Genomic DNA, 24,425 nt, shown 5'->3' on the forward strand with positions numbered 1-24,425 from the left:
CCTTTGGGCATAATGTCAGGCTTTGAACTGAAGGATCCTTTTTTACAAATGTAGCCTAGTCTCTGGTTGCATGCTTGGTTTTCCCATTTAGCATTCTTCCTGGGATTCAACAGCCCACAGATTTTCCCAGGGAGCAGGAAAGGACTTCCTTTAAGTAAGAGAGAAAATAGAATCTCACAGCAAGAAATTAATAAAAAATATTAACAGAAGCATCACATTAATAGTGGAAAATTCTGCTTTTTATGATTCCTTGAATCACTAATAGGAAAAAGCTCTTCCCTACAGGATAACTGCCTTGAAGTTTATAGGGTGCTACCTTTAGTCAATACACTGGGAGTGAAATAATGACCCTCCACTGACTTTATTATCAGGATGGTATTGGTAAATGTCTAATTCTTTTCCTGATACTCTGGTTATTACAGGAAGAACTGATGAAACTGGGCATTTATCTTGTGTCAAAAACTTCTAAACTTTAGAATATTGAGTTTTAAGTTATATTATCCTCCCAGTATATTTCAAGAGTTTCACAGTTCTGCTTTCCTATGAAATAGCTTTTTTCTTTTCTGTTGCAGCATGCACCTCTGTAAGCAGCAAAGGAAATTTCCTGTTACAGTTTTTGAAAACCATAGAGGAGAGTTTAATTTTTCCTTTGACACCCTGCAACTTTTCCAGATCAGGAGACAACTTGGAATACTCATGGCACAAAGCAAACACAGAACCAAAAATAAACTCCAAGAAGCAAGGAGAAGAACTCACCCTGTTTGAGGAACATCACAAACCCACCCCATTTCCCTTCCTGGAGTGGCCCAGTGCAATTTCACATAAACTGCTGAGGAATTACAAACTGGCTCCCTAAGCTCCTCAATGGTGTTTAGAATTTTTCCAAACAACATAGTGCCGTTGTTGACTGAATATTTTGCTACCTTTGGGAGATTTGACTTGTATTCAAACTTGTAGACAACATGTTAAGGAAAATTCTGATCTTTGATGTGTAGGGTTATGCATCACTCCAAATGACACCCTGTTGCATAAACAAGCTCTCTGTTTAGATAAGGAAATAGAATATGCTATAACTGATATCCACTGTGAACTCTGTAATTTGAAAGTGTTAGTCTTAAAATGGGGATCTAGATCTTGAGCTGCTGTAAATCAGATTGGGCTTTCCTGAAATAAAGTTAGCTAGTGCAGTTTTTTTTTAGTTGGTGTCTTATCAGAATTAATTTAAAGATTACAAAACATATACATCTCTTACCTGGAGCCCAGTTTAAATATCTGAAAGGGCTTCCCCCAGCCCATTGCCATCCACTGTTGAAATCCAAAGCATTCAATCCAATCCAGAAGGGAAAACCAAATTCTTTAGTTAGCTCTAAATTAGAAAAAAAAAAAATCCCTCAGTTGTATCTCCCTATTCTTATTCATAGTAAGATCATCCAAAAGAAATTATGTGAAAAGTAAGAAATCTGTATTTCTTAGTTTAAACCACCCCCAAACAAGTACTTTCTGCATTACTGAGATGCATTGATAGCAAAAAGTAAGATTTGTAAATTATTTACAAGAGTTAGTAGGTCAAATTAACATCTTATTTCACTATTGAAATAAAATTTTGTTTTACTCACTTGTTTTCATTAGAACATAAGACATGTAAAAAAGCTCTGATTTTCATAAGGGAATTTTGCTGAAGGTTTTCTGTGACAGATTTCATTGAGTAAAATGAAAAAAATCATGTGTCAGTAAGTTTTTTCCAGCTTTTTTTTTTCTAATGGGGTTTTTTCAAAGCCTCCTTTACACTCCCTATAACCAAACAGATGCCATGATACCTGTATCTGAAGTTCACTGGAGTTATTTTGATTTCATGTGTGCAAACATCACTATATTAGGACCAATCTAACCAATTTCCATATGTTCTCCTGAAAATATTAATAATCCTTGAAACACAGTGGAGAAATGTAAATGAGAGGACCAACCCATAGCCCTGGTCTGGAATGAGTGCCCTTGCACAAAGGTGAGCTGAGGAAACCCTTCCCCTGGACAGATGCAGCAGCTCCCATCTGGAACACAGTGCTGGCATGGGGACACTTCCCTCCCAAAGAGGTTTGTGACCAATGCTTCATAAAAAACCCCCAGGCAGTGGAAGGGCAGCTCAGACCATCCCCTTTTGGTGGGGAACCAACCACCCAAACCACCCCTGCCACCCTGCCCTCTTCCTTCACTGAGGCAGACAAGGCAGCCAGCTTCATCTCAGCATATTTTAAGGTCTTGTTCTCTGTCCTTTTACCTCCTATATGTGCTTGTTCCCGAGTCCCTGTAATGCTTAGCAGTTCTGCATTTTGCTGCTGACAGCTTTTCCTTGCTTGGTGCCATGTTAGAGCTGATTCTGAGTTTATCTGATAGTGAATGCCGGTTGAAACATCTTCTGTCCAAAATCTTTCTGTGTCGTCTGGAAGAAGCGGCAAAGAGCAGTGTTCTAGTGGACCCACATATACCAACCAAAAGAAAACAAATAATGCAAAATCTCTAAAGATGCGCACAATGCATCAGAAAAAAAGTGAAATAACTCTAGGCATCATATTACAAAAATGCATAAATTTTTTTTAAATTAAAAATGCTATTTTAAATTTTCTATGTTTTTAGAAAGGAGTGAATTGTTTCCCAATATTTGCCTTTGAATTTTCTCATCCTGAAAATGCAATTCTGGGTAAACCAAACACATCTATTGATTGAAATAAAGAGATTTCAGAGTGAAGTTAAAGGAGGAAAGCAAGTATGTAGGTGAACTATGACCCTGGATGCTCTTCATACCTGATGGGTAGGAACTACCTCTTAGCTCACCTTCAAGAGAAGCAGTTTTCCCAAAAATGATAGAACATGGCCTTTGACAGCTTGAGAAACAATAAAAGAAGTCTGTGGAGCAGCAATGTACAGCTCAGCTGCTGTCTTTGCAGAGCAACTCACAATGCTTGGGGAAACTGCTGTGCTATTGGGAAGGCCACTGGTGAGAACAATACTTGTGTCTTGAACTGGAAGGATCCAAACATAAGTTCAGTGCCAGAGACAGAACAAAGTTGGGAGGGGATGATAATTCTCACAACAGCATTTTTGTGTAGGCTGGCAATAGGAAACTAGAACACGGTAGAAAATTCTAGGGGAAAAAATTAGAAAATAGCAGTTTAAGTGAGAATTGACTTACTTATAAGGAATGTCTGAGGAACAGGAATTTTTGAAAGGAAGATGAATGTCTAAATAATAAGATAGATGTATAAATCATTGCTGTTCATGCCATGCACTTAAGTCCCATAAGAAACCCTCTTCATCCCTCTGGTTCACAAAGAGAAACAGTCACCTCCAGCATTACAGGCAGAACCTTTCTGGGCTGAACCACTCTTTGGTGGCACCTCTTGCTCTCCATTCTCTACAGAGAGGGCTCTTGGCCATTGGGACCAGTGTCCAGCCAGGTGACTTTCATTTGGGCTACCCTAACAAGGTCAGGCAGGCAGGTGTGCAGCTGGTAGCTCATAAAACAACCTGGTAGCTCAAGAGATGGTTTTCTCAACAGCATTTCATGACAAGTTAATAAATAAAGGGCAAGACTTACTTATTAGTGGGCAAAACCCGTACAGTTCATCAGCATCAAAATCTGCAGTTGTTGCACACCAGAGGAGCCCATCTGACCTGCCAGCATCTGTGCACTCATTGTACTGCTTCTCTTTGTATTTGAAAGGGAATACACAAGGTTGTCCATTAGCATTTCCTCTTAATGTAAAAGTAACTAGGAGGGAAAAAAGTGTTAAAGGACATTAAGATAATAATAAGATCAAATATCTAACTTTCTATTAATGAATCTATCTATTATATATTTGTCTATCTAAATGAGAAGTTATGAAATCTTTTTAAATTTATTTTAATTCTAATTTCCTCTGTAGTGTAGCTACAGATTTTAAATAAAAATATTTTAATAAAATGAGAAGTTTAAATACTGTGATTAGAATTTGGTATATATACACTGTAGGCAAGTCAAATTCTGTGATGTAAAGTTGGTGATACATTGTAGCTCCTGAAGAGAGAAAAACTACAAGAACTGAAAAAAACCAGTGAATTCACTGCATTTTTGTTTTCTGCACAGCTCAATAAGTTTGCTTTATTTGCTTGATTACTCTGTCTATAACCAATCTTTTATCCCATCTATTCCTCAACTGTTGAAAGAAAAAGGGTGGCTGACCAGAGAAAATACAGACCAGATTGTCATGAGCATATTTACACAGTGAAAATTTTAGGTTTCAGTAGCACATTTCTCCACTTGGAGAAGTCTTTCAGATTAATCCTGAACACAGATTCTTTAAGGTTAGCAATGCTTCATATTTTTAAACTGTTACATTATGATGGGAATGTTCTTTTATCCTGAGATTTCTGACATTGACTCTGTCTCACATTCATGCAAAGTCGTTCCTCCACTCAGTTCTCCACACATTACTGCTTTACCATTTCTCCCTGTAACTATACCCAATGAATGAAAAACGTCTTCAGAGTAGAACTGTTCTTCTAATTTGGTGAGGCTGGAGGGGAGGAGCCAGTTCATCCTTCTCATGCCTCATGTCACAGGGCAGCAGAAAGAGAAACTCACACAGCTGTCACGTAAATATGGAAATCGCTCTGCTGATCACCGCACCATGGGTGTAATGGGGAAGGTAAGTGGAAAGAGTTCCATGCTCTTCATCATTCATTTCCCTCCCACACAGTGCCACCTGATTTAATATTGCCACAGAAAGAAATTCCAGTTTAAAGATCCTTCTTTTATTACCTCAATTTTTCCATCATCCCTACACCCCCCCTGCTTTTATCCTGTGAATCAGGAACTGCCAGGGTACTTAACATACTCTTTCCATCATGTATCAAGTCTGATAAAACATACAAAATAATCAATCTATGCATTAAAACTGTAAAGCTACCCAAGGTAAAGCGTTCTCATGTCTAGTTTAACACAAAACTAACAGGAAACTTACCTGATGACTGTAGTGAACATTGTATGAGGGAAAGGAAAACTAGAAACCTGGAGAAACTCATTGCAAATGTAACTTGCTTCTCATTCTTCTACCGAAAGTTGGATTAGAAGATTGGCAATATATAAAAATCCTTCTCTCTGTAGATAGTAATGGGTCCTTCTCTGTGACAACGGGTTGATGGATAAAGCTCTGCACTCTAAATAAGGAAATGTCCTGTCACGTGGTATTTTGAAATAACTGGAGTGCACACTGTAAACATTGCTGTCTTTGAAGAGCAAGTCCCTTCCAAAACTGAAGCCTCCATCCTTGTAACTAGAGGTGGAGACAATTGTCACTTCTGTGACATTGCTAATATCTAATATTAATACAGGTTAGTTGTTGGGGTAATACACTGGACAGACCTGGAAAAGCAACTTGAGACCTGGGGACAAGAAACCCACAGTGAAACATCATCAATTAAAAATCTCAGTTTTAACCCTTACATCTCAGAAACAAGCAGAAGCAAAATCCCAGTGGTTCAATACATTGCAATAATGTCACAGCATTGTGTATGTAGAAGAAAGAGAGCAAACCATACAGAAACAGAAACTTTACAGTTTTCAGTGCATGATGAGTTCTTGCTCACTTTGAGGGAAGTATAGCATCATTATGCTGGTTTGTTTGATCCCAGTGTGGGGCTGGGCTATTCATAATTGCTTGTCAAAGACCTGGAAAAAGTGAAAATGTTCAACACTGTAGTCTAGTGTAAGCTTCCCTATAACAGAAAGGAAACTTTTTCCTGGAATACTTTAATCTTTACCAAGTAGAAGGCTGTGTTTATCTACCTGAGAAATTCCTAAGGATGCTTGTTCAGGACACAGCTGAAGACAAGCTAAGTTGGAAAAACTCCTTTTAACCTATGAGCAAAGTGCTAATCTGAAGACTTGTGTTGGCATGGCAGTTTTTGTACAAATATGCTGCTAAGTCCTACTGCAAATGTTCACAAGTCCGGCTATTTCTTTTGTTTGTTTACATCAGTGAAATTAAAAGAAGTTGTGATAATGAAATTGGAAAAATCAAGAAGTGAAATAGCCAGTAGTGAGATATAAATAGAAACTGAAGAGTGGATGTCATAGGAGGAGCAGGTATCATTGCTCTGACAAGGGAAATCCTAAGGGAAAATACCTGGAAGGCACAATTCCTGCCCAGTTCTCTCATTTGCCTCACCAAGTGCCAGCCTGGATCTAGTCCAAACTGGGCTTTCTCCTCCCTCTGGTGTGAATGGACGCTTGTGAGGATTAGTCCAGGGCTACAGTGGTGGGGAAAGATTAATGCAGACACTAGGGGAGGCTAAAAAGAGGAATTGAGTACTTCAGAGCTCTCCCTTTGGCATGACCAACCAGCTTCATGCCACTTGCAAATTTCTGGGGGCAGTTTCCAGTCTGCTGCTTAACACTTGGAGCAATAACCTGTTCTCAGCACTATTGCTTACTACACTCTGGCTTGTATTTACACCGAGAAAACTGGAGTTCAGTGCTGAGGAAAACAACTGCGTTAGTTGTTTGGTTTTTGGTTTCTTTGGGTTTTTTTCCCCCAACTTTCCATCCTGTTCAATTGACTCTGCAGCCCAGGGAAGACAGGTTGTTTCCTGGGGATATCTGTTAAGCACTCTTTCTCATAAAGTATTTGGTTTCTTAACTGCATTTACAACTCACTTCAAAGCTATCTTGTAGTGCTTTCTACCATTTTTCTGAAATCTAAAATTTAGTCTCTTGCAGATTTCTAGTACAGAACCATCTGCTGCAGTGCTTAGTTTTCTGTTCCTTTTTCTTCCATTTAAAAATGGGAAGTTGGTGCTTATTCAAGCTGAATTCAAAGTGCTGAGGAGAGAAGCCCTCCTTGTTATTGACAAAAGAGTTATTGTGCTGACAGGAGCACCTCCCTTCCCCTTTTCCCTCACTTGATTTACAGGGAATGCTGAAGCCAAAAATTATATTAATAGAAAATTTATTTATTTCAAAGCATAAACAAAAAGAAACAAGGATGTCAGGGTAAGAATATTTTAATTCATGTAAGTGAACATAATACAGTTAAAATCACATTATTGAATTGAAAAATTATTACAACTTACACCTGGCCTTAATATTCTGTACTGTCATGAACCATGTTTTCCACAGCAGAAAATGAACATGACAAGATTTTTCTGAGAAAAGATTGTGAAGCGGTTTTATTAGTGTAATATGATTTAGCTATAAGGAACAATAAAAGTACTGGTCTGATGCAGCAAAGTTTGTGGTGTTAAATGAGTTCAAGTTTGCAAAAGAATTACGTTCAAATTTTTGAGATTTTAGTGTCCACAGTATCACATCATTGTGGTTCTAAATGGCATTCACACTTTATTGGACATTCATTCTCCGTAGCTGACTTCCACAGTCCTTTTCCAGTACATGCAATTGTTTGTGACAAGCTTTTTTGTGCGACCATCCTTGCTAAGGCACATGAGAACATCTTGACAATTACAAAATTATAACATCAAACTCCAATTCTGATTTCGTAAAATATTCATGATAAAAAAAAATGATCAGATAGTGCAAAAAGAGGAAAGTGATTTAATTTAAGATTACGCTAGATCTCACTTAAGATCTCACTACAGAGTTTTAACAAATATATCCTTTAATTTCAGTAACTTGCTGCTCCAAGTAACATGCCACAGGATCTGTTCTCACCAGTTCTTCAGTCACCAAGACATCATTTTAATAATGTTTCATTGCCAGAATATGTTGAGAGCTGGTTTTGTCTTTTTCTTCTGTAGAAATAGGCTGCCATGCCAGCTCCAAAACCAGTTAAAACAGCCAGGAAAATGAGTGGCCAAACAGAGACATGAACAGGGGGATGAGTGTCTTCATTCTTTTCCTTGCCTGAAATGAATCCATATAACTGTGAGAAACCATAGTAGTTTTTATTTCCCCATAGAACATGAAAAGCATGAAGGAGATGCCTGAAGTTGAAGGCTGTAAATCTGAGCCCTGAATTGCTGCTTTTCAGTAGTCAGGTCTCTGTTCCTGAAGCTGACATGTTTTTAGTGGATCTGGAGTACAGTGATGTACAATGCATGCAGTGGATGCTTATGAGAATTAAATGAAAATGTATGCTTTAGATGGATATGGGATGTTATTGGAAATGAGTTTTACAATATTTTTTGTTACATGATTTATAATAATACTTTTGAAATAAACTTTCAGATACATCTACATCATTTCCAACAGCCTAGTTAAAGCACTCTGCAGTTGTTCTCAAAATTCTCCTCAAGTCTGGTCACTGCTGAGCTTGCCAGCTCAGGGTTAGCCCTGCAGCAGCTCCTGTTGGCCAAGAAGAGGTGAGTGAAAGGCACAGTGGGGTTACCCAGAGGGATTGATAACTGTGAGATATTGATAACTACTGATAACATCAGAAGGACTTGCTCTCTAAAAAAGAGTGGCTTGGAAGAACTCACTTTAAGTTCTTCCTCTATTTAGATTTTTATTAATTTTCTTGTGAAACTTCTTACCTTCTTGCTTTATGGGACTCCCATTTGGCTCAACTTCAATGAAGATCAGAGAGAAATCATATGACACTTTATTAGAATCCGTACATTTGACTGTTTACAAAAATAGTACAGGAACAAAAACCCCTGAAGTTCATTAGCAACACATATGTCTGCTATAAAAGGCAACAAACTGAGGCAAAAAATACATTGCTAAGCTTTCATCTTCATACTGAACATTACTTTATCCACTTTTGAAACTTTATATTGTTTTTATATTATCAACATTAAAATACTGACTTTTTTCTATGTTCATTGAAAATACCTTTTCACATTTTTCCTAAAGTATTAATTTTAATGTACTAAGAACATGATGTATCTCTTTGGAGATTAGTTTTACATGGCATATTTTAGGGAAGATCTGCAAGCCTAGATATTACAAAATTTTTGATTTCTAAACGTCTTCCCAAGAAAACACCTACTGAATCACATGACTAAGCTTCCTATTCACCTCTGTGTAAGATAGAGATAAATGAAAGACCTTTATAAAATTGTTTCGTTGCTTTTGAAGAAGTACAAAAAAAACCCAGTTTGGCACTCAGAAATGAAGAATTATACACATAGAAATAAAGATTTCTGAACCACCATGAAAATATTTCTCCTCTTGGCTCTTCTACATTATAGATTGCAAACACCCTTGATACCCAGAGGAGAATTTATAAAGGCAAAATGTAAAGTGAAAACAAAGCAGAATGCATAATGAATAGATACAAAACAACTGTAATCCCTACTGAGGCAGGAAATAATATATATAGGAGCACTGTATGATTCAATGGATGAACTTCAGTGATTCCTTATTATTTAAGTACTGTGTAGGATGGAATATAATTTGGATGTTTTTAGTAAGTCTTTAATAGGGATTAACTGACTTGCTGTTGTGGGTATGTGCTGATTTAGGCACAGAAATGAACAGTGCATGGGAGATGAGCATTTCTTGGTTACAGTTCAGCGTCTTCTAATTAAAGACTACTTGGAGAATGAGTAAATGCTAACCACAAATTTTCTATTATGTCTTGAGATATCTTTACATTGAAATCAAGTTTTTCAACTTTTCATCTGAATAATAGGATCCTAAAACTGATTTTAAAGCCAGTCTTTTTTTTTTTTTTGGGGGGGGGGGATGGTTTCAACATAAGACAGAGATTCCACCATGATTTACTGGGAACAATGCACAATGCAAAAGCTGGAAAATGAAACCTGAGATCACAGCTACTGCAAAAGAAAGTGCAAAGGTTTAACAATGGCTACCTGCCATTTTTTTAGGTTAGATAGACTGACTTTTAACATCTAGGTTAGAAGATTGAAATGATACTGCTTTCTTGCAGATGATTTCCTTTGTATCTCTGCTCGGGAATAATTCATGTAGTGTTCTATCTCTGAAGCATTAGGCAGGTATACATAATATTGTGTGAAATTTTCCAGAAATGCTGATAAGACAGCTTCTCTAATGACCTGAAGTTTTCATTTTGAAGGGAAGTGTTCCTCATATCAGAATTGCAATACAAACAGGTGACCTTTTAGAATCACTGAGGCATTACTGAAGCAGGGCCAATATGAAGCCAGTTTGGAATGTTGGGAAGTAATACATTTTTTGAGAATAACAAGCTGGAAGAGGAAGATTGATTATTCACTTTGATTCCTCTTTGCAAGGGTATAATAACTGTTACAATAATAAGTTCTTGGAATAGTCATACCCTTGCACAGGTGTTTGACAGATGCTGTATCAATGCCTGTGTTAGGCACTCAAAAGCTTCTGAAAGTTTCATTCTCAACCTAGGCTGTACAGGATGTTACTCTGTTTCCAGTGATGTGGACAGTTTGCAGTGTGCCAAAACAGGCAATTAAAAATGGTTAGAGAAGTGGGATATGCCAAACCAAACTGCCAGGAATTACTTCCAGACCTGTGGTGAAGAGCTGTAGCAGTTTTGAGTGAACAGATCTGTCCTGTCACTAGGGGCTGATGCACTGAGGGCTTACCTTTGGGTTTCTTGCAGATAAATCCTTTTTCAGCAGAGCAATCACTTTTGTCCCAATAGCCAGATGGTGCAGTTATTTCCACACACTGATGCTCCACACTGAACTCTTTCTCCTCCCAGTTAACAAAGTCCAGGACAGCATTATCTAGCCACAACCACTGGCCTACACAGCAACTCACAGAGTAAAAACAAACATTAAAACATATCTATTTCATTAATATTTTAACTCCTTAGCTCAGCAATTTACTTTAAATATCTGTAGTAAGCCACTCTTCAGCAGAAACCCATTTTTTTGGTAAAAGTACAGTAATCCTCACTTTTCTCATATTAGCAATGCATTTTTCCATTAAAAATTGAAATTAAGACATACCTTCCACATTCCGGTAAAGTCCTATCCAAAAGCCTCCTACTTTATTTCCAAGTGGTTGAATTTTATGAGTCAAAAAGTGAGATTCATCCATGTTTTCTACTGAAACCAAGGTAGCTCCTGAAAGGCATTAATAAGAAAATAACCATAACCTACATGATCAACCACTGTAATTAAAACCTCTTTTTAGTCTGTACAAACAATAGCTTCTGGCAGCATGAATGCTGCTCTGTTGGTCTCTCCACTGCTTCTTTCAGAAGACAATGACCTGGAGGTACTTAGAGGCTGTGGCCCCCACTGCTGCCCCCAGGACAGTATCCCACAAGCCAGGAGCTGATGGGGACCACATGCACAGGGAAGCTGTAGACCTGAGAGTACAGAAGGCTGCACTGACAGCTTATTTTCATTTTGCCAGCCTTAGAACAGCTGGCAATTTATTTTATTTTTTTTAATTAGTATCTTTATATTTTTAGGTCGGTTTTGTATAAATATTGGTACAAATGTTTTTATTTGATAAGAAGGCTCTCACCTAAGCGAGCACACTCAAGGGAGGCCAGTGCCCAGGTTCTCCCAGCTGATGCTTCAACATAGTAGCAGTGATCATGGTAAGGGATCCAAGCTTGGAGTTCATCTGCTTCAGGACAGTCTCCAGGCAGCTCAGCAGGGTCAGTAGGAGCTATCTCTAAAGAAGCCAAACAGTATGAAATTGGTATTGCATTGTGAGTCATCTGTAATTCCATGGTATGTGTGTAAATAGTGTGGGATTTCTCTCACCCAGCTTAATCTGTCTGGACATCTACTTGTGACTAATTCCCACATTCCTCCAACCCAGGGAGAGCCAAGCAGCCAAAAGTGTGAAACATCTTATTTCTCAGATCACATTCCTCAGGACAAGGAATCAGATTGCATCCTGCAACCTCTGCCTGCCTGCCTTGGCAGTACTTCGAGAAAAGCAAACCCTGAGGGATGATACAAATCTCAAATTTGCATTATCACAACACAGAAAGCTGTTGCAGGCTAATGAATCATCAATGCCACAGTCCCATGTTGTCTGGCTGCTGAGTCTCTTCAGGTTGTTACTTAAGGAAAAAAAAAGCCATCAGGGGATCATGCCTCTGCCAAATTAGAGGGTTTCTGATCACAGGTGAACTCCAGTTCATTTGATGGATCTGTAGTTCTTGCACTGCATAAGCAGAACAAATGTATGCAGCCTTAAAACATAAAGGAGAGAAAACAGCACAATTCTACAAAATCTAGATGCAAACATGCCTCTGCACAGATCTGCAGAGAGTTAACATGCACACTGCTCTTACAGGACACACAGGGCTCTTAGAGTTTTAGCTCTAGCAGTAGAGAATGGAAATTAAACTCTTGCCTGTATTTTGGCTCAGTGACACTCATGTGTGAGCTTCCCCAGTTGAAGCTCATACAGCCAGTGCACAAACCTACACAAACCTACTTACATTACACACTCACACGCTCAGGTGATTTACAGTCATGTCTTGTAAAGAGCAAGATATACCTTGAAAATAGAGCTTCATCTTATGGAAGCAATTTTACCATGACAGCAGTGCAGCCATATGGATTTGAACAACAGCTTTTCCTGTGCCTAGGTTCATACACCATCCAATATCAAACATCCACGTTCTGCTGGGAGGTAGGTGCTACCCTGAAGCATAGTTCTGTGTGGGAGTTGCCCAAGCTAGAGCAAAGTCTCCAGGATTGGGCAGGCTCATGGAACTAGGAATGTGTCTTTAAAATTGCTTCATGCCTTTGCTTACCATCTGATATCATGCAAACTGAAAAGTAGCTTTCATTGCAAGCTGCTGTTTTCCAAGTACCATCCAGATCGAGGTAAACACAAGCATTGTTCTCCTTTGGCTCCCCTGCTGCCCATTTTGTGTACCTGGTTTTCCAGTTATTGGTCCATTTGTAATAGCCACCAGTCTGAAAACAAGAGAATTTGGCAATAGATTTTTCTTTTTTTTTTTTTTTACATAAAAAGTTCTGTCACACAAATATAGTGTAAATACAATCATAGGTCTATTTGATTTTTTTGGAAAAAGAGTGCCATTTTTTTAAACACCATTCACTGTTCTAAGCAATGTCACTGGGCAATTAGAGTTACACAAGAGCTACATATGAGCAGTGTTCAACACTGTGTTGCTTTTGGGAAGGTTTTCTGAAATAACAAACTTCTACAGTATATCAAGGAAGTCAGATGAGGCCATCTTAAGTCATTTAGTAAATCCTACATCAAGAGAAGCAATTACAGAGAATTGTCGTCTCTGCTCTGCTTTATTTAAATTAAAATTAGAAGCTATTTGTGCATAAAGATTACTTGACATTAAACATTAAATAGTCAGCTTAAATCTTAAAATATCTCCCTAATACTCCCAGTAACTTCTATTAATATAATAGCTCTAAGTATCCCCCTGTATAGCAGTTTGACTTTCAGGACAGCCAACAGTCACTTCATGGCTGCTGCACTTTCTGACACAGTGAAGCCATGCAGAATTCAATTGTCCCACTGTTCTAAACTGGGTGTCCAGAGGACTACTAGAGCAGGAAAGTTCCCTGAGCACCTGCCCCTCCCATCCTCCCAGCACATACCATGTTGCTGTTAAGACCAATCCATACGGGTTTTCCATATTTCAGCATCTGGATCCACAAGAATGAATGGATGTAGGCATCTGAAATGCTGGCAAGCTCCGCAGATTTGTCTTGACAATATTTTCTGGCCTCTTCCCATTGCATTTCAGATGAAATGATTGAATAACTACTGTCACCATAACGAGTAAAGCCAGAGGTTGGATTTGTTGTTGGTACCTCAGGCTGTGAGGGAACTATGGAGGAAAAACTGAATGGATGAACTCACAACATATTGCTCTTCTGTAACATGCAAGCTATAAAAATTGGTCAAAAGGTCCTAGCCAGTAAGTCAAAATCTTTTCTTAACTCATGAGCAAAACAAAACAAAACTACAACAAAAACAAAATAAAAACAAACCAAATACCCACCCCGCCAGCCCAAAAAAGTGCCAAAAATAACTTTCAAGACATGGAGCAAATTTGTTAATGTAATAAGATGAGTGAAATCCTGGATGCTCTGAAGTAGAGTATACTTACTATAGACTTGACTGGTCCAGACTAAGGCTCCTAAATTGCATATTTTGAATTCTGTGCTTTTAGTTATTTTACTAAATCTAAATATCTGAGTACACATTTATTTCTGATCACTGGTGGATAGGACTTAGGACAAGGCATTTAAGTCATTAACTGTTATAATCTGGAGTCTCAGCCTAAGACTTTTGAGACCTGATGTTAATTGGTCACTGCTCGTTGTTAACTCCAAATTGTTGGCCCGTCTGTGAGGGATGCCTGAATGCTGCCTGCATGTTTGAGTCAGGCACTGTATACTTCCACCCTTGAGATGATAAATGTATTCAGAAGAGCTGAAACTGGGATCAAGAAAATTAAAAATGCCTCCATAAAACTATATATTTTCTGTGCAGGGAGGGGGTCTTCTTACAAGTATGCTAGCGTGCTGAGAGTGAAGAGGCTGCAGAAATTGGCTGAAGTGAGGGACCAGGCAATAATTTATACTTTAATAAAGCTGAGACAAAATTGTTTTGTTATCTGTGCTTTGCCTTCTCTACTCCTATTATATGCTCTGGTAGCTGGGATTTGTATAATTAAAATTCTACAGGAGAAGAGTCAAAATTCATTACTCATTTTGATGTAAATAAAAAATAACAATATTCTTCTACAATAAGGACACATCTAAGAATCTGTGCATTTTGACTGACATATGACATTCAGTAGAAGTAGTGACAGAGGATCTGCTCTTCTCAGATTTGTTCAAGAGAATGGGAAGATCACTGCAAGAACATGATTTATGCTGCACTTGGACAGGATGCCTAAACCTCTTAAACTTCACTAAGAAAAAAAAACAAAACAAAACAAAGTATTTTCATTTATTATTCTCTAGGATTATTCATGATTAGGTACAAAACCCCAATTAAGATAGTGGTTCCTTGTCAGCAATTTCTGTGGAACAAACTGTACTTTAAACATAGCATTGTCCTAGCACTGAGGGAGCTCTGAAAGCCTGATGTTCAAAATGAGCTCAAAGCTGGAAGAAATCACATCAGGTTATATATTCATCTCATCTAACCAAGGTACTCTTTGTCTTTGGGAGACTGGGTGGAACAGAACTCACGGGAATTCATCTGGCACACGTAGCCTCTTTCGTTGTCACAGTTGTCATCTCTCCACTTCCCGTCTGACTTCAGGATGAAGACACAATCTGTCTGCAGGGGAGGGAAGAGGCACAGCCATTAGGAAGGGCAATGAGGAGGGGATGAGCTGAAGCCCATCCTGTGCTGCTAGTGCAGGCCTGATGGCAGAGAGGAGAGGAGCTCATTGAACACCTGTGTTCACATTTCCTAGGTTTCTTCCAAGAAGCTTGACCTGGTATTTATTAGTGACCCCTTAAATTTGAACCAGGCATCCACTGCTGCCAGTTAAGGTCCCAAAGAAGCCAATTAAAACCCATTTTTCCAGTTTTATTAAAAGCCCTATAGTGACTGTGTAAATGACTGAGGTAATAAATCTTTTCAGTTCTGATTTACAGTTATGTAGATCTGCTTCAAAACATTTTTGTCAATGAGAAAAACAATAAGAACTACTATTAAAAGCTCTAGTTTACAATAGTCTAACTGAAGCAGACTCTCTTGCAGAAAGCTGATGCTCTTTGCTGTTTTTTTATAGTCATTATCAAGTTACCATTATCAGATGCAACAAAACATTTTCTCTTTACTTCCTTATGTTTAATTGCTCCAGTATTCCTTCATGACTCCCCTGATTCCAAGATTGGCCATGGCAGTCTTTTGGCATGCCATCCAAGTTTCTCCTTTTTGCATTTTTAAATAAGTTTTAGCCACCAGCAAGTTGACTGAGGGTATGTCTAGGGGTGACTGGACAGGGTAGATGTTAAAAATTTTGGGTGACTAACTGCCAATCATTTCCTCAGAAATTACTGCCTTTGGAAAAGAGGCTGAACTCCGGCAGAGAAATAGTAATTTCACTGAAGATATCAATTTGAACCATCAGAAATGAATAAAGCCATGTGGGAGCACATTAGCCAGGAGTGGAACATATATGCAGCCAAATTATTGTTGCACCAAAAATCTTAATTTTGGTTTATCACACCAAAATATCATACTCTGTGATTGGTATTGCAGCTTTAGCATTTGCATTAACGCAGTTTGGGGAGGAACTGGTATAAGCTTCTCCAAGCTTCTTTTATAGAGCTGCTTTTTTGCAATAGTTCAGATGGAAGGCTTAAAATCCCTCTTCTAACAGAACTTCTGCCAAACATTTAGGTGTATTTGCAATCACTGTCGGATGATTTGCTAAACCCCATTGTGCTTATAAAAGGACTTGTTACAGCATCCTATTATTGCTACTGTAACTTTTATTTTAGGAAAATCAACTAGCTGCCCAAGGTATACAGGTTACTTAAATTTCCTTTACCTCCAGAGCATCATCTGTCAATGTTCTAAACTCATAATAGTCAAAGTAGCTTTGCTGCTTTTCTGGTGCACCATTATCCCAGTTGGTGTAGGAAACAGTGCTTCCATCTGTCCAAAGAAATGTGGACTCTCTGTTGATATCATTCATCCCAATCCAAACATTAGTTGTGGCATGCTTCAAGTGGTAGAAAAGGAAAGCTGGAGAGAAGCAAAGATTTCTCATTAAGCTTGTTAGGTCTTGTCCAAAAGAGGGAAAATATGCAAGAGCCCAGAGTGGGGGACATAATAAAAGGATAACATTTTCAATGACACAGCCCATCTGACATTAATTAAATGTTTAGATAATCATCCCTTTCCCACTGTGTATGCACACACAGGATTTTAGAAAATCCTATTGCCAGTGAGAGACGGGAAATGCAGATTTCTGTCAGTATGAGACATCTGTGCAACCACCCTCAGAACACACTGGAAGTTTCATGAAAACAAAGCAGCTGAAAGAGCTAGAAACAAACTTTATTTGATATATGTAATAATTTTATCTATTGCCTTGCAGTTTGAAATTAAAATAAACCATGGACTCACATGGCTAATAAGCAATTTTCATTAGGTAATCCCATATTTTATACTGGAGAATACAGCTCTTTCTTTAGTGAGAGATTGAGAGTTTTTTTCTTTCAATAGAGCCCATGTACATACCTTGCACTTGTCCATTTGATATAGTAGCCAGGTTTCCTCCCAAACTGAAGCAAACATCTCGTGCAGCATGCCATGTGAGATTTCTTGTTATATTGGAAGCAAATACTTTGAAACACTAGAAACAAATCAAGCAATTTTTTCAAACTAGCAAAGACTGGATCTACTGTATGTCAATATTATCCATAAGCTCTAAGATGTACTTTTCTGCAGAAAAAGAAATCAGGGCTAGAATGAGTGTCAGAGCTCAAGGGTAGAAAGTCTGGATGTCTACCCAGGGATACACTTATCCCCCCTCGTTGCACAAGGTGTAATCTGGGGGTCTGGTATCAAATGAACTGATTGTAATGAGGTTGAGTACATAATCACTTTTCATGTTTTCATCTGCCTTCTTCCTGCAGTAATAGAGACATCATTTGAAACCAAGAAATGTGGTTTTGGGTGACACAGCTGCAGGGAATAATCTCTACAGTGCTTTGTCCTCCTTCTGATGACTGTGGTTACAACTGTTCATCGTGCCAAAGGGTATGAAATATCCTTTGGCACACTGACCTAACATTCTGAGGATGTAATAGCAGCACAGTGTACATAAAGCAGACAAAATAGCCTTTGGTAGCTAGAGCTTCAACTCAGCTTGGTACAAACTCTTCTCTTACTGCAGTGAGAACTCCCAGACTGTGTCTGATTGCAAAGCTGTAATCAAAAAAATTTGTAGTTTGCCATCCTTTTTCTGAATTCAAAGCTTTGTAAACCCCTAAAGGCTGAAGGGATTGCTCAAATACATTCTTTCTAAACCTTTCCACCTGTTTTACAAGACTGACCATTACAAGCTTGCATTTCTAAACAAAATAATGTACATGAAGAGAGGAGGAGAGGTTTTCTGAAACAGTAACTGTGTATTTTAAGCCCACAGAAACTATGTTCTCTGAAACATATTCAGCATACATCTACTTTTACTGTATTTCTCTGCAAAGTTAAATGTCTATAATCACCTCAAAAAAAGCTCAGCCATCTAGTCTGCACATTTTGACTAAGATTTACTCTTTTTTCATAAAAAATGTGATATTTTCAGGATTTTCTTCTCAGTTCCACTGCTTTACACAATTTACTAAAGATATTTGTTGACATACCTTGCTGTTAAAAAAAATCCAACTTTCTGGACATCCTCCAGGAGTCAGTGGAGAAGGCAATGTTGAATTGATAGAACTGTTATGTTTTTCACAAACAAATTTATTGGCAGAGCCACAGTTAATGTCATTCCACAAGCCTGAAAAACAAACAAAAAAAAAAGAATAAAAAAATCAAAATGTTATAGTATTTAATATTTAGTAATAATAATGTATCACTTTATTTTATTTTTTTTTTACAAGCACATTTTTGTCTATTTTGTATTTAAAGCTACAGCTTGATCTAAGGGTAAAGTAACCATGGGACCTTCAAATAAGCTCCACTGTAGCCTCTTGTAGTTATTTTGAGCTCCCTGACCCATCTGCTCCTGGTTCAGGGGTTCTCTCCACAGTGTCTGTCTCTGCTTATGGGGTTTTTTTTGAGCTCTGGCATCTTCATATTGCAAGTAGCAGGAGAAATACACCAGTAAGCAAATTTGTAAAGAAAATAGATCAGAAATGGATCAGATAATAAACACCATATCAATCTAATGGCACAATACAGTGTTCAAACATACTGCATGAATTCTTTGTAAAGCATAGCGAGATCAACATGTGTCTACTAATTAGCGCATTAGTTAAGTTACAGAAGTAGACCCAAGAGGAAATAGAGCTTTAGGATTTGCAAGAAATTTGCTTTTCAGGGTACTTGTAAACATATCTTAGGACATTAGATGTATTTGTTTCTTTCTTCATTGATGTACCTCCAACTCCCATTTCCTGTAGCTGCCATGTTTTCTTAAGTTCATGGTAGAGAAGATGGACTATTCAAACTTTTACTAAAAGAAGTAGTGAAAAGCCCTGTAAAAAGGTGCAATATCACTCTTACAAACCAAGAAAGAAACATCTGCTTTGAATTACTCATGATACTGAAACCTCCCCATTCTGAGGACAAAGACTCTTCCATGGCTGGTGGTCCTATGACTGGGAAAAGTTGTGTTGGTTTGTCACTGGAAAGAAAATGCAGAAAACAGCTACCAAAGATTGTGTGACAGTTGGCAGCAGATGTTTGACAGCATCAGTTATAATCCAAGCAGAGACAAATAAAATGTAATAGTTTTGTGTTGTCACTTACCATGTTTTGACTGCATTACTACACAATTTTCCTCATTATTTGCAAAGTTGGGTTCATTAGGAGCCCAGGCCACGTAGGTTACTGGAGTTCCATCCATCCAGCTTAAAAATAAGATATAGATATAAACAAGTAGTTATTAATTAATTTATTTATTTATTTGTGACATGGTAGTCCTAATGAACACCTCATGATTAAGAAGGTCTATGAGAATTCAAGGAAACTGGCTACAATGGGAGAGGCTGTTAGAAATTTCCCTTCCTTTACTTGATTATTCTAATTTCAAAAAATTCTGTAAAATTTTTTTGGTTGCAAAGTAGAAAAAAAATACACCAAGCATATTTTCTGTTAATGGACAGGATTTTCTGACAACATTTAGTAAAAGAAATCAAAATCTGTTCATCATAATACATGAGAATGAAAAAAAAAAGTTTGTCTTAAGTTACTACAATAACTATAGTAATCCTAGCTATTATACTTTTCACTCTGATTATTCCTGGTGTTTTATAGGTGAAAATAAGAATGAAATATTTTGATGTGGATTTTACCCTGCTCTATGTGGAGGGGGAGGGGGGAGTTGTTCTGTTTTTCTTTAAACTAAAGGACATTCTTTAAAACCGTTCTTTCTAAAGTACAAAAGTTGAAATTTTTTCCTCAATGTTTATCTGTTATTTACTTTAATATGTCACTACTGAAGAAGAGGTTGCCACCACATTTTAATCAGTATTTCAGAATTTAGATTAGCCTAAATTGGGAAAGGAATTCAGCTGCCTCATCTATATCTTGCTGCTGCTGATACAATTGATCTAAATAAAGGAAATTCTCACTGAGTCCTAAAATCAGGAGGTTAAAATCATCTACTGACTCAGTCACTACCAACTTGTCTCCCTAATCCTCTTCTGCCCATCTTAAGGTAATTGATTTACATACATTCAACAGTGGCATTGAAATAGAAAGGTTAAATTCAAATCTCCTCTAACTTTTTCCAGGTCAACCTCAGAAGCGCATTTTTTCACCTCCCAGACACATCCTAACTAGCAGGTAGGAAGGTAGGCAGTGTATCATGCTCTTTGGTATCTCTTATTTTAGTTTTGACTTGATTTGTGTGTTGGTCTTTTCAGAATATTTGTTACTGTTTCTGTATTGTAAATTTCTGCTGACTTTTCTCCTGGAACAGGAGTTTGCAGAGACTGCTTTTCAGACTCATTGTCTGTGTCTTCCTAACTCTGGAGAACCCTTCTGATATACAGATAAAAACCATAGGAAAGCCAAACCTTATGATATAGGGCATGTTTTAGTGTATGTGTGTATGTTTATAGGTATAAAATTCAGTACAATGAAGTATCACTCCAATTTATGGGGAAAATCTCTGGAAGAAACTTGAAAAAGTGCATATGGAGAGTAGAGATGCCAAGCTTTTCTTTGGCTAAGTGCTTACTTGAGGAAAAAAAGATTCTTTTATCATTTATTTTTGGGAAAAATGATTGGAGTTTAGAATATTCTAGAACTATTCTATTTTGCTTTTTGCACAGTACATGGAACAGCCTTCAGACCTTCAAGTGAACCTATTCAGTACCTCCATCTGCATAAAATACTCTATTTGTTTCTATGTGTTAGAAGCTGCACTGATCGTCTTAACTTACCTGAGCTTTTTATCAAGGCTCACTCTTAGACCAATGAAATATCCTATTTTCTCTCCATCATAGCCTTCCTAAATCAGAAAGACACCATTTCAATTAGAAAAAATGAATCTTTGAAGCAAAACAAGCAGAAATTGATACACCATTGTTTAGGTCCACAGAGCAGCTACTAGTCCACAGCTGTAAAGCACCTGCTTGCAGTTAACCACAGCAACAGGTCTATGTGCCCAGGCACAGAAGTCAGGTTTTTCTCTGGGACATCAGAGACAAGAACTGCAGCACTGAAGGCCCTTAGGATGGAGTAGAAAAGAAGCAGATTTTGAGTCAGAAGCCAGTACTCCTTTTTTATTCTCCCTCAAAGACCAGCTACTTCCCAGGAGAGTTGGTACCTTCCTGCATCACTCTTCCTGCCAACTGCATCAGCGCAGCTGGTGCAGAGCAGGAGAGGCCAGATCCCACGGGATCAAAGGGTGCATCTGGGGATATTTCATTAGTGAAAATGCTGATGGCTCTGCTTCTGAGACAACTCAGGTTTTACAAGCAAATTGTCGAAAGTGTTTCTACTTTAGGCTGTCTGTTTATCATGATTCTTACATTTTCTTTTAGTGCTCTATGTAGGAACCTTCTCTCACTGTTACTGTTAACAACAGCGAGGTCTGCAGAATTCTTCCTGCAAAACTCTTGGGCTCTTTCCATGGGGACCTGTTCATTGCTGATGTAGTAGAGCTTATCTTCAAATATGACCCATCCATCTGCAGTGGTTTTATATTCTGGAAGATAAATAAGGAACCCTCAAATTCTGTATGTGTAGAACACAAAAGCTTTTTTTAGAATAATAATTTTAGGGAAAAAAATTATGAGCAATAAAAATAAATATATACAAAGGCCTACCATATGTGTCAATAGGTTCAGGTTTTAGTGACACTCCTGAAAAAGAAGAAAAGAGAAGGCATGATACATCTCTATAAACTGTGTAATGACGTAGCTTGTGACTGACTGCAAGAAGAGTGAGGAACAGAGCAGGATTTGCCACTGACTAGCAAGCAGGCTTAGCTAAACAGTTCAGCTTCACATTGCTAAATATGCAAGGTGGTCTACTTCAACTTGGTATCATAACCTGTGCTTCACATCAACAAAGCCATAGCTTTGGCTGAATCACATTCCTGCACAGAGCAAGGCAAAGGAAAATTGCTCTTTCAGCCTGTAAGTCACAGTAGATTTATCTCAAACATTTTAAACTGTGGCATACAGCTTCTTTACTGATCCATCAGTAGATATTCCATATTTCACCTGGGGGTATTTTCATCAAGAGGGAGAAAATTTCCACTAGATTTATTTTAGCTCTATCAAAAAAACTCTCTGAGTAACATTCATAAGCAAAAGGAAATAATACTTTATGTATTTGTATATATATATAGATAGAGATATACACACATATACTGACTGTGAGTTATTTCTGGTTGGGAAAGAAAAAGAAATAGCACTTCTGTGAACCATTGCTTTTCCAAAAGCTGTTGAATTCTGAATAATTCCACTGAAGAATTTGAGGTGCCAACAAATCTGACAAAGATATACTTGATTTTTAGTTTCACCTGTGTTAGTATAAAAACCAGTATTGTAAGGACTACAATACAAGCCCTTACAACTCCTTACCCCCAACACTACAAAAGTAAAAGCAAAAGTTTCTTAATATTAAAAAATTCTGTAATCTTTCAAATATATGGATTCTTTATACACCGTAATTTATATTAAAAAAAAAACATCAATTCATTCTTATCATCCATAATTGAAAAATCTCAGCCTATAATATGTTACTTAATGCTCTTGACCTGCATTTGGAAAAAGTAGTTCTTCAAAATTTTGTCTCTTTCTCCAGTAACTTAGAAAGCAACTACTTATTAAAGCATTTTAATCTTCTTGCCAAAAGAGAAGAAGAAATCTACCTTGTTTTATTTGGCAAGCCCAGTAATGCAGTACTTGACAGACATCATGAGACCACAGATTAGAATATCTCGCAGAATGGAATGAGCCACAAAACTTGTGTCGTCCTGAATTCCTTGGACTATCACCCCAGTCTGTGTACCTAACCTACAGAAGAAATCAACTGTGTTAGTCTTTTCATCTGTTTTGGTAGCTGTACTTTCCACTGGAAAATGGAAACTAACTGCTTTTGTCTCAAAGATTCTGGTTTTAGCCAAAAAGAGCTGGAAATGCAGAGAAAGTGATTCTAGGGTGGGCCAATGATGTCAGTGTTCAGACATGGCTGCCTTGCCATGGAGGGCTTTTCCTCTTGTTTGTGCCTGGAGCCATAGACACAGGCAGAAGAGAAACAGGCAAGGGAACTTTGCCTAGTTGTGAACTTTGCCCACGTATCACTCATGCTAATCATGTGCAGACAGGGTGCTTTTCACTCCACATCTGACCTGGTTCAAAATGACATTGTCCAACATCTGCCTGGTGGCACTGACCATGCTGTGCATCAACTCAGCATTACCTTTTTCCTTGCCTGTGGTTGATGAGGATGACTTTTGGGAGGGAAGTGGTGTCCTACAAGCCTAGAGGAGTTATCTCTGAAGAAACTGACGTCCAAATGGGAAGGGAGAGCCGTGTGATACAACCTAGTTATTATTGCCAAGAATTCTTGATAATGTCCCTTTCTGAAACTTTTATGGAAAGTAATGTGAACAGGATAAGATAAAAGGTCCTTGTTTGTATTAAAAAAATAAAAAAGAATAGGGAGCAGTAGTAAATGGAGGGTAATAAAGAGTAGAATCCTGCAGGAATGTTTTTCACAGCTGTAGATAATTACATGTGCTCAAGAGATGACTGGATAAATTTCCAGAAATAAAAAAATTAAAATTACAGATATGAGTTCTAGTTCTAAAATACCCTGAGCCGTCATTTACTAGGGGATTCAGGAGTACAATGGGAAACATGCTTGCGCTTTGATTAGCTCTTTAGACATTTATGGCTGCTACCAGGGACAGGATACATGATACACATATAATGAATATTTATGTTTTGACCTTAGGTGTAAATATTATCTTCTTGGAAAAGAAAATAAATTGGAGTATTACACAGAAACCTACAGATTCTGATGAGATACAGATAATTTCTATGTATTAAAATGTTTAGCTTTGATATTAGTCATGACAATACAAATTAGCAGCTACATGAATGTTTGTAGGACTAGTGTTTTCTTTAATGAGGATGACAGCAAAAATCCAAAAAGCATATGTACAAATCCCAAAGTGTCTTATGCAAACAAATATGATGAAAAATTAAGACACTCACAGGAGAGCCATCACTCCAGGCAAATCCTTCATCTGGATTCAAGGAAAATATACCGAGCCAAACTGCTTCAAATGTACAGCGAGCGGCACTAAAAGGAATGACAGGACAGAGCAGTGTGTAAG

The 24,425-nt window shown here is 37.8% G+C and overlaps 2 protein-coding genes across 3 annotated transcripts in view; both read right to left on the reverse strand.

Moving 5' to 3' along the window:
• LOC107199772 (macrophage mannose receptor 1-like) overlaps positions 1 to 5,179 on the reverse strand; it is a 32,741-nt gene extending 27,562 nt beyond the window's left edge. Inside the window, exons 1-5 of the mRNA XM_015617246.2 lie at positions 4,998 to 5,179; positions 3,593 to 3,766; positions 2,276 to 2,437; positions 1,253 to 1,366; positions 2 to 148 (exon numbers count right to left, since the gene is read on the reverse strand). Coding sequence (XP_015472732.1) covers positions 2 to 148; positions 1,253 to 1,366; positions 2,276 to 2,437; positions 3,593 to 3,766; positions 4,998 to 5,058 — 658 coding nt within the window. The 5' untranslated portion in view covers positions 5,059 to 5,179. The remainder of the gene's footprint in view (position 1; positions 149 to 1,252; positions 1,367 to 2,275; positions 2,438 to 3,592; positions 3,767 to 4,997) is intronic.
• Positions 5,180 to 7,022: 1,843 nt separating this feature from the next.
• LOC107199770 (macrophage mannose receptor 1-like) overlaps positions 7,023 to 24,425 on the reverse strand; it is a 32,708-nt gene continuing 15,305 nt past the window's right edge. Inside the window, exons 14-30 of one of the 2 annotated variants that reach the window (XM_015617244.2) lie at positions 24,304 to 24,391; positions 22,953 to 23,097; positions 21,901 to 21,936; positions 21,604 to 21,779; positions 21,013 to 21,080; positions 19,373 to 19,473; positions 18,262 to 18,398; positions 17,135 to 17,249; positions 16,440 to 16,636; positions 15,124 to 15,214; positions 13,516 to 13,748; positions 12,684 to 12,849; positions 11,432 to 11,584; positions 10,906 to 11,022; positions 10,537 to 10,698; positions 8,524 to 8,556; positions 7,023 to 7,894 (exon numbers count right to left, since the gene is read on the reverse strand). In XM_015617244.2, the coding sequence (XP_015472730.1) occupies positions 7,725 to 7,894; positions 8,524 to 8,556; positions 10,537 to 10,698; positions 10,906 to 11,022; positions 11,432 to 11,584; positions 12,684 to 12,849; positions 13,516 to 13,748; positions 15,124 to 15,214; positions 16,440 to 16,636; positions 17,135 to 17,249; positions 18,262 to 18,398; positions 19,373 to 19,473; positions 21,013 to 21,080; positions 21,604 to 21,779; positions 21,901 to 21,936; positions 22,953 to 23,097; positions 24,304 to 24,391 (2,188 nt within the window). In that variant the 3' untranslated portion in view covers positions 7,023 to 7,724. Of the gene's footprint in view, positions 7,895 to 8,523; positions 8,557 to 10,531; positions 10,710 to 10,905; positions 11,023 to 11,431; positions 11,585 to 12,683; positions 12,850 to 13,515; positions 13,749 to 15,123; positions 15,215 to 16,439; positions 16,637 to 17,134; positions 17,250 to 18,261; positions 18,399 to 19,372; positions 19,474 to 21,012; positions 21,081 to 21,603; positions 21,780 to 21,900; positions 21,937 to 22,952; positions 23,098 to 24,303; positions 24,392 to 24,425 lie in introns of those variants that run through there. The other variant, XM_015617245.1, reaches the window with a different exon arrangement.

Source organism: Parus major, chromosome 2 (assembly GCF_001522545.3).
Source record: "Parus major isolate Abel chromosome 2, Parus_major1.1, whole genome shotgun sequence".
NCBI classification, from domain to species: domain Eukaryota; kingdom Metazoa; phylum Chordata; class Aves; order Passeriformes; family Paridae; genus Parus; species Parus major.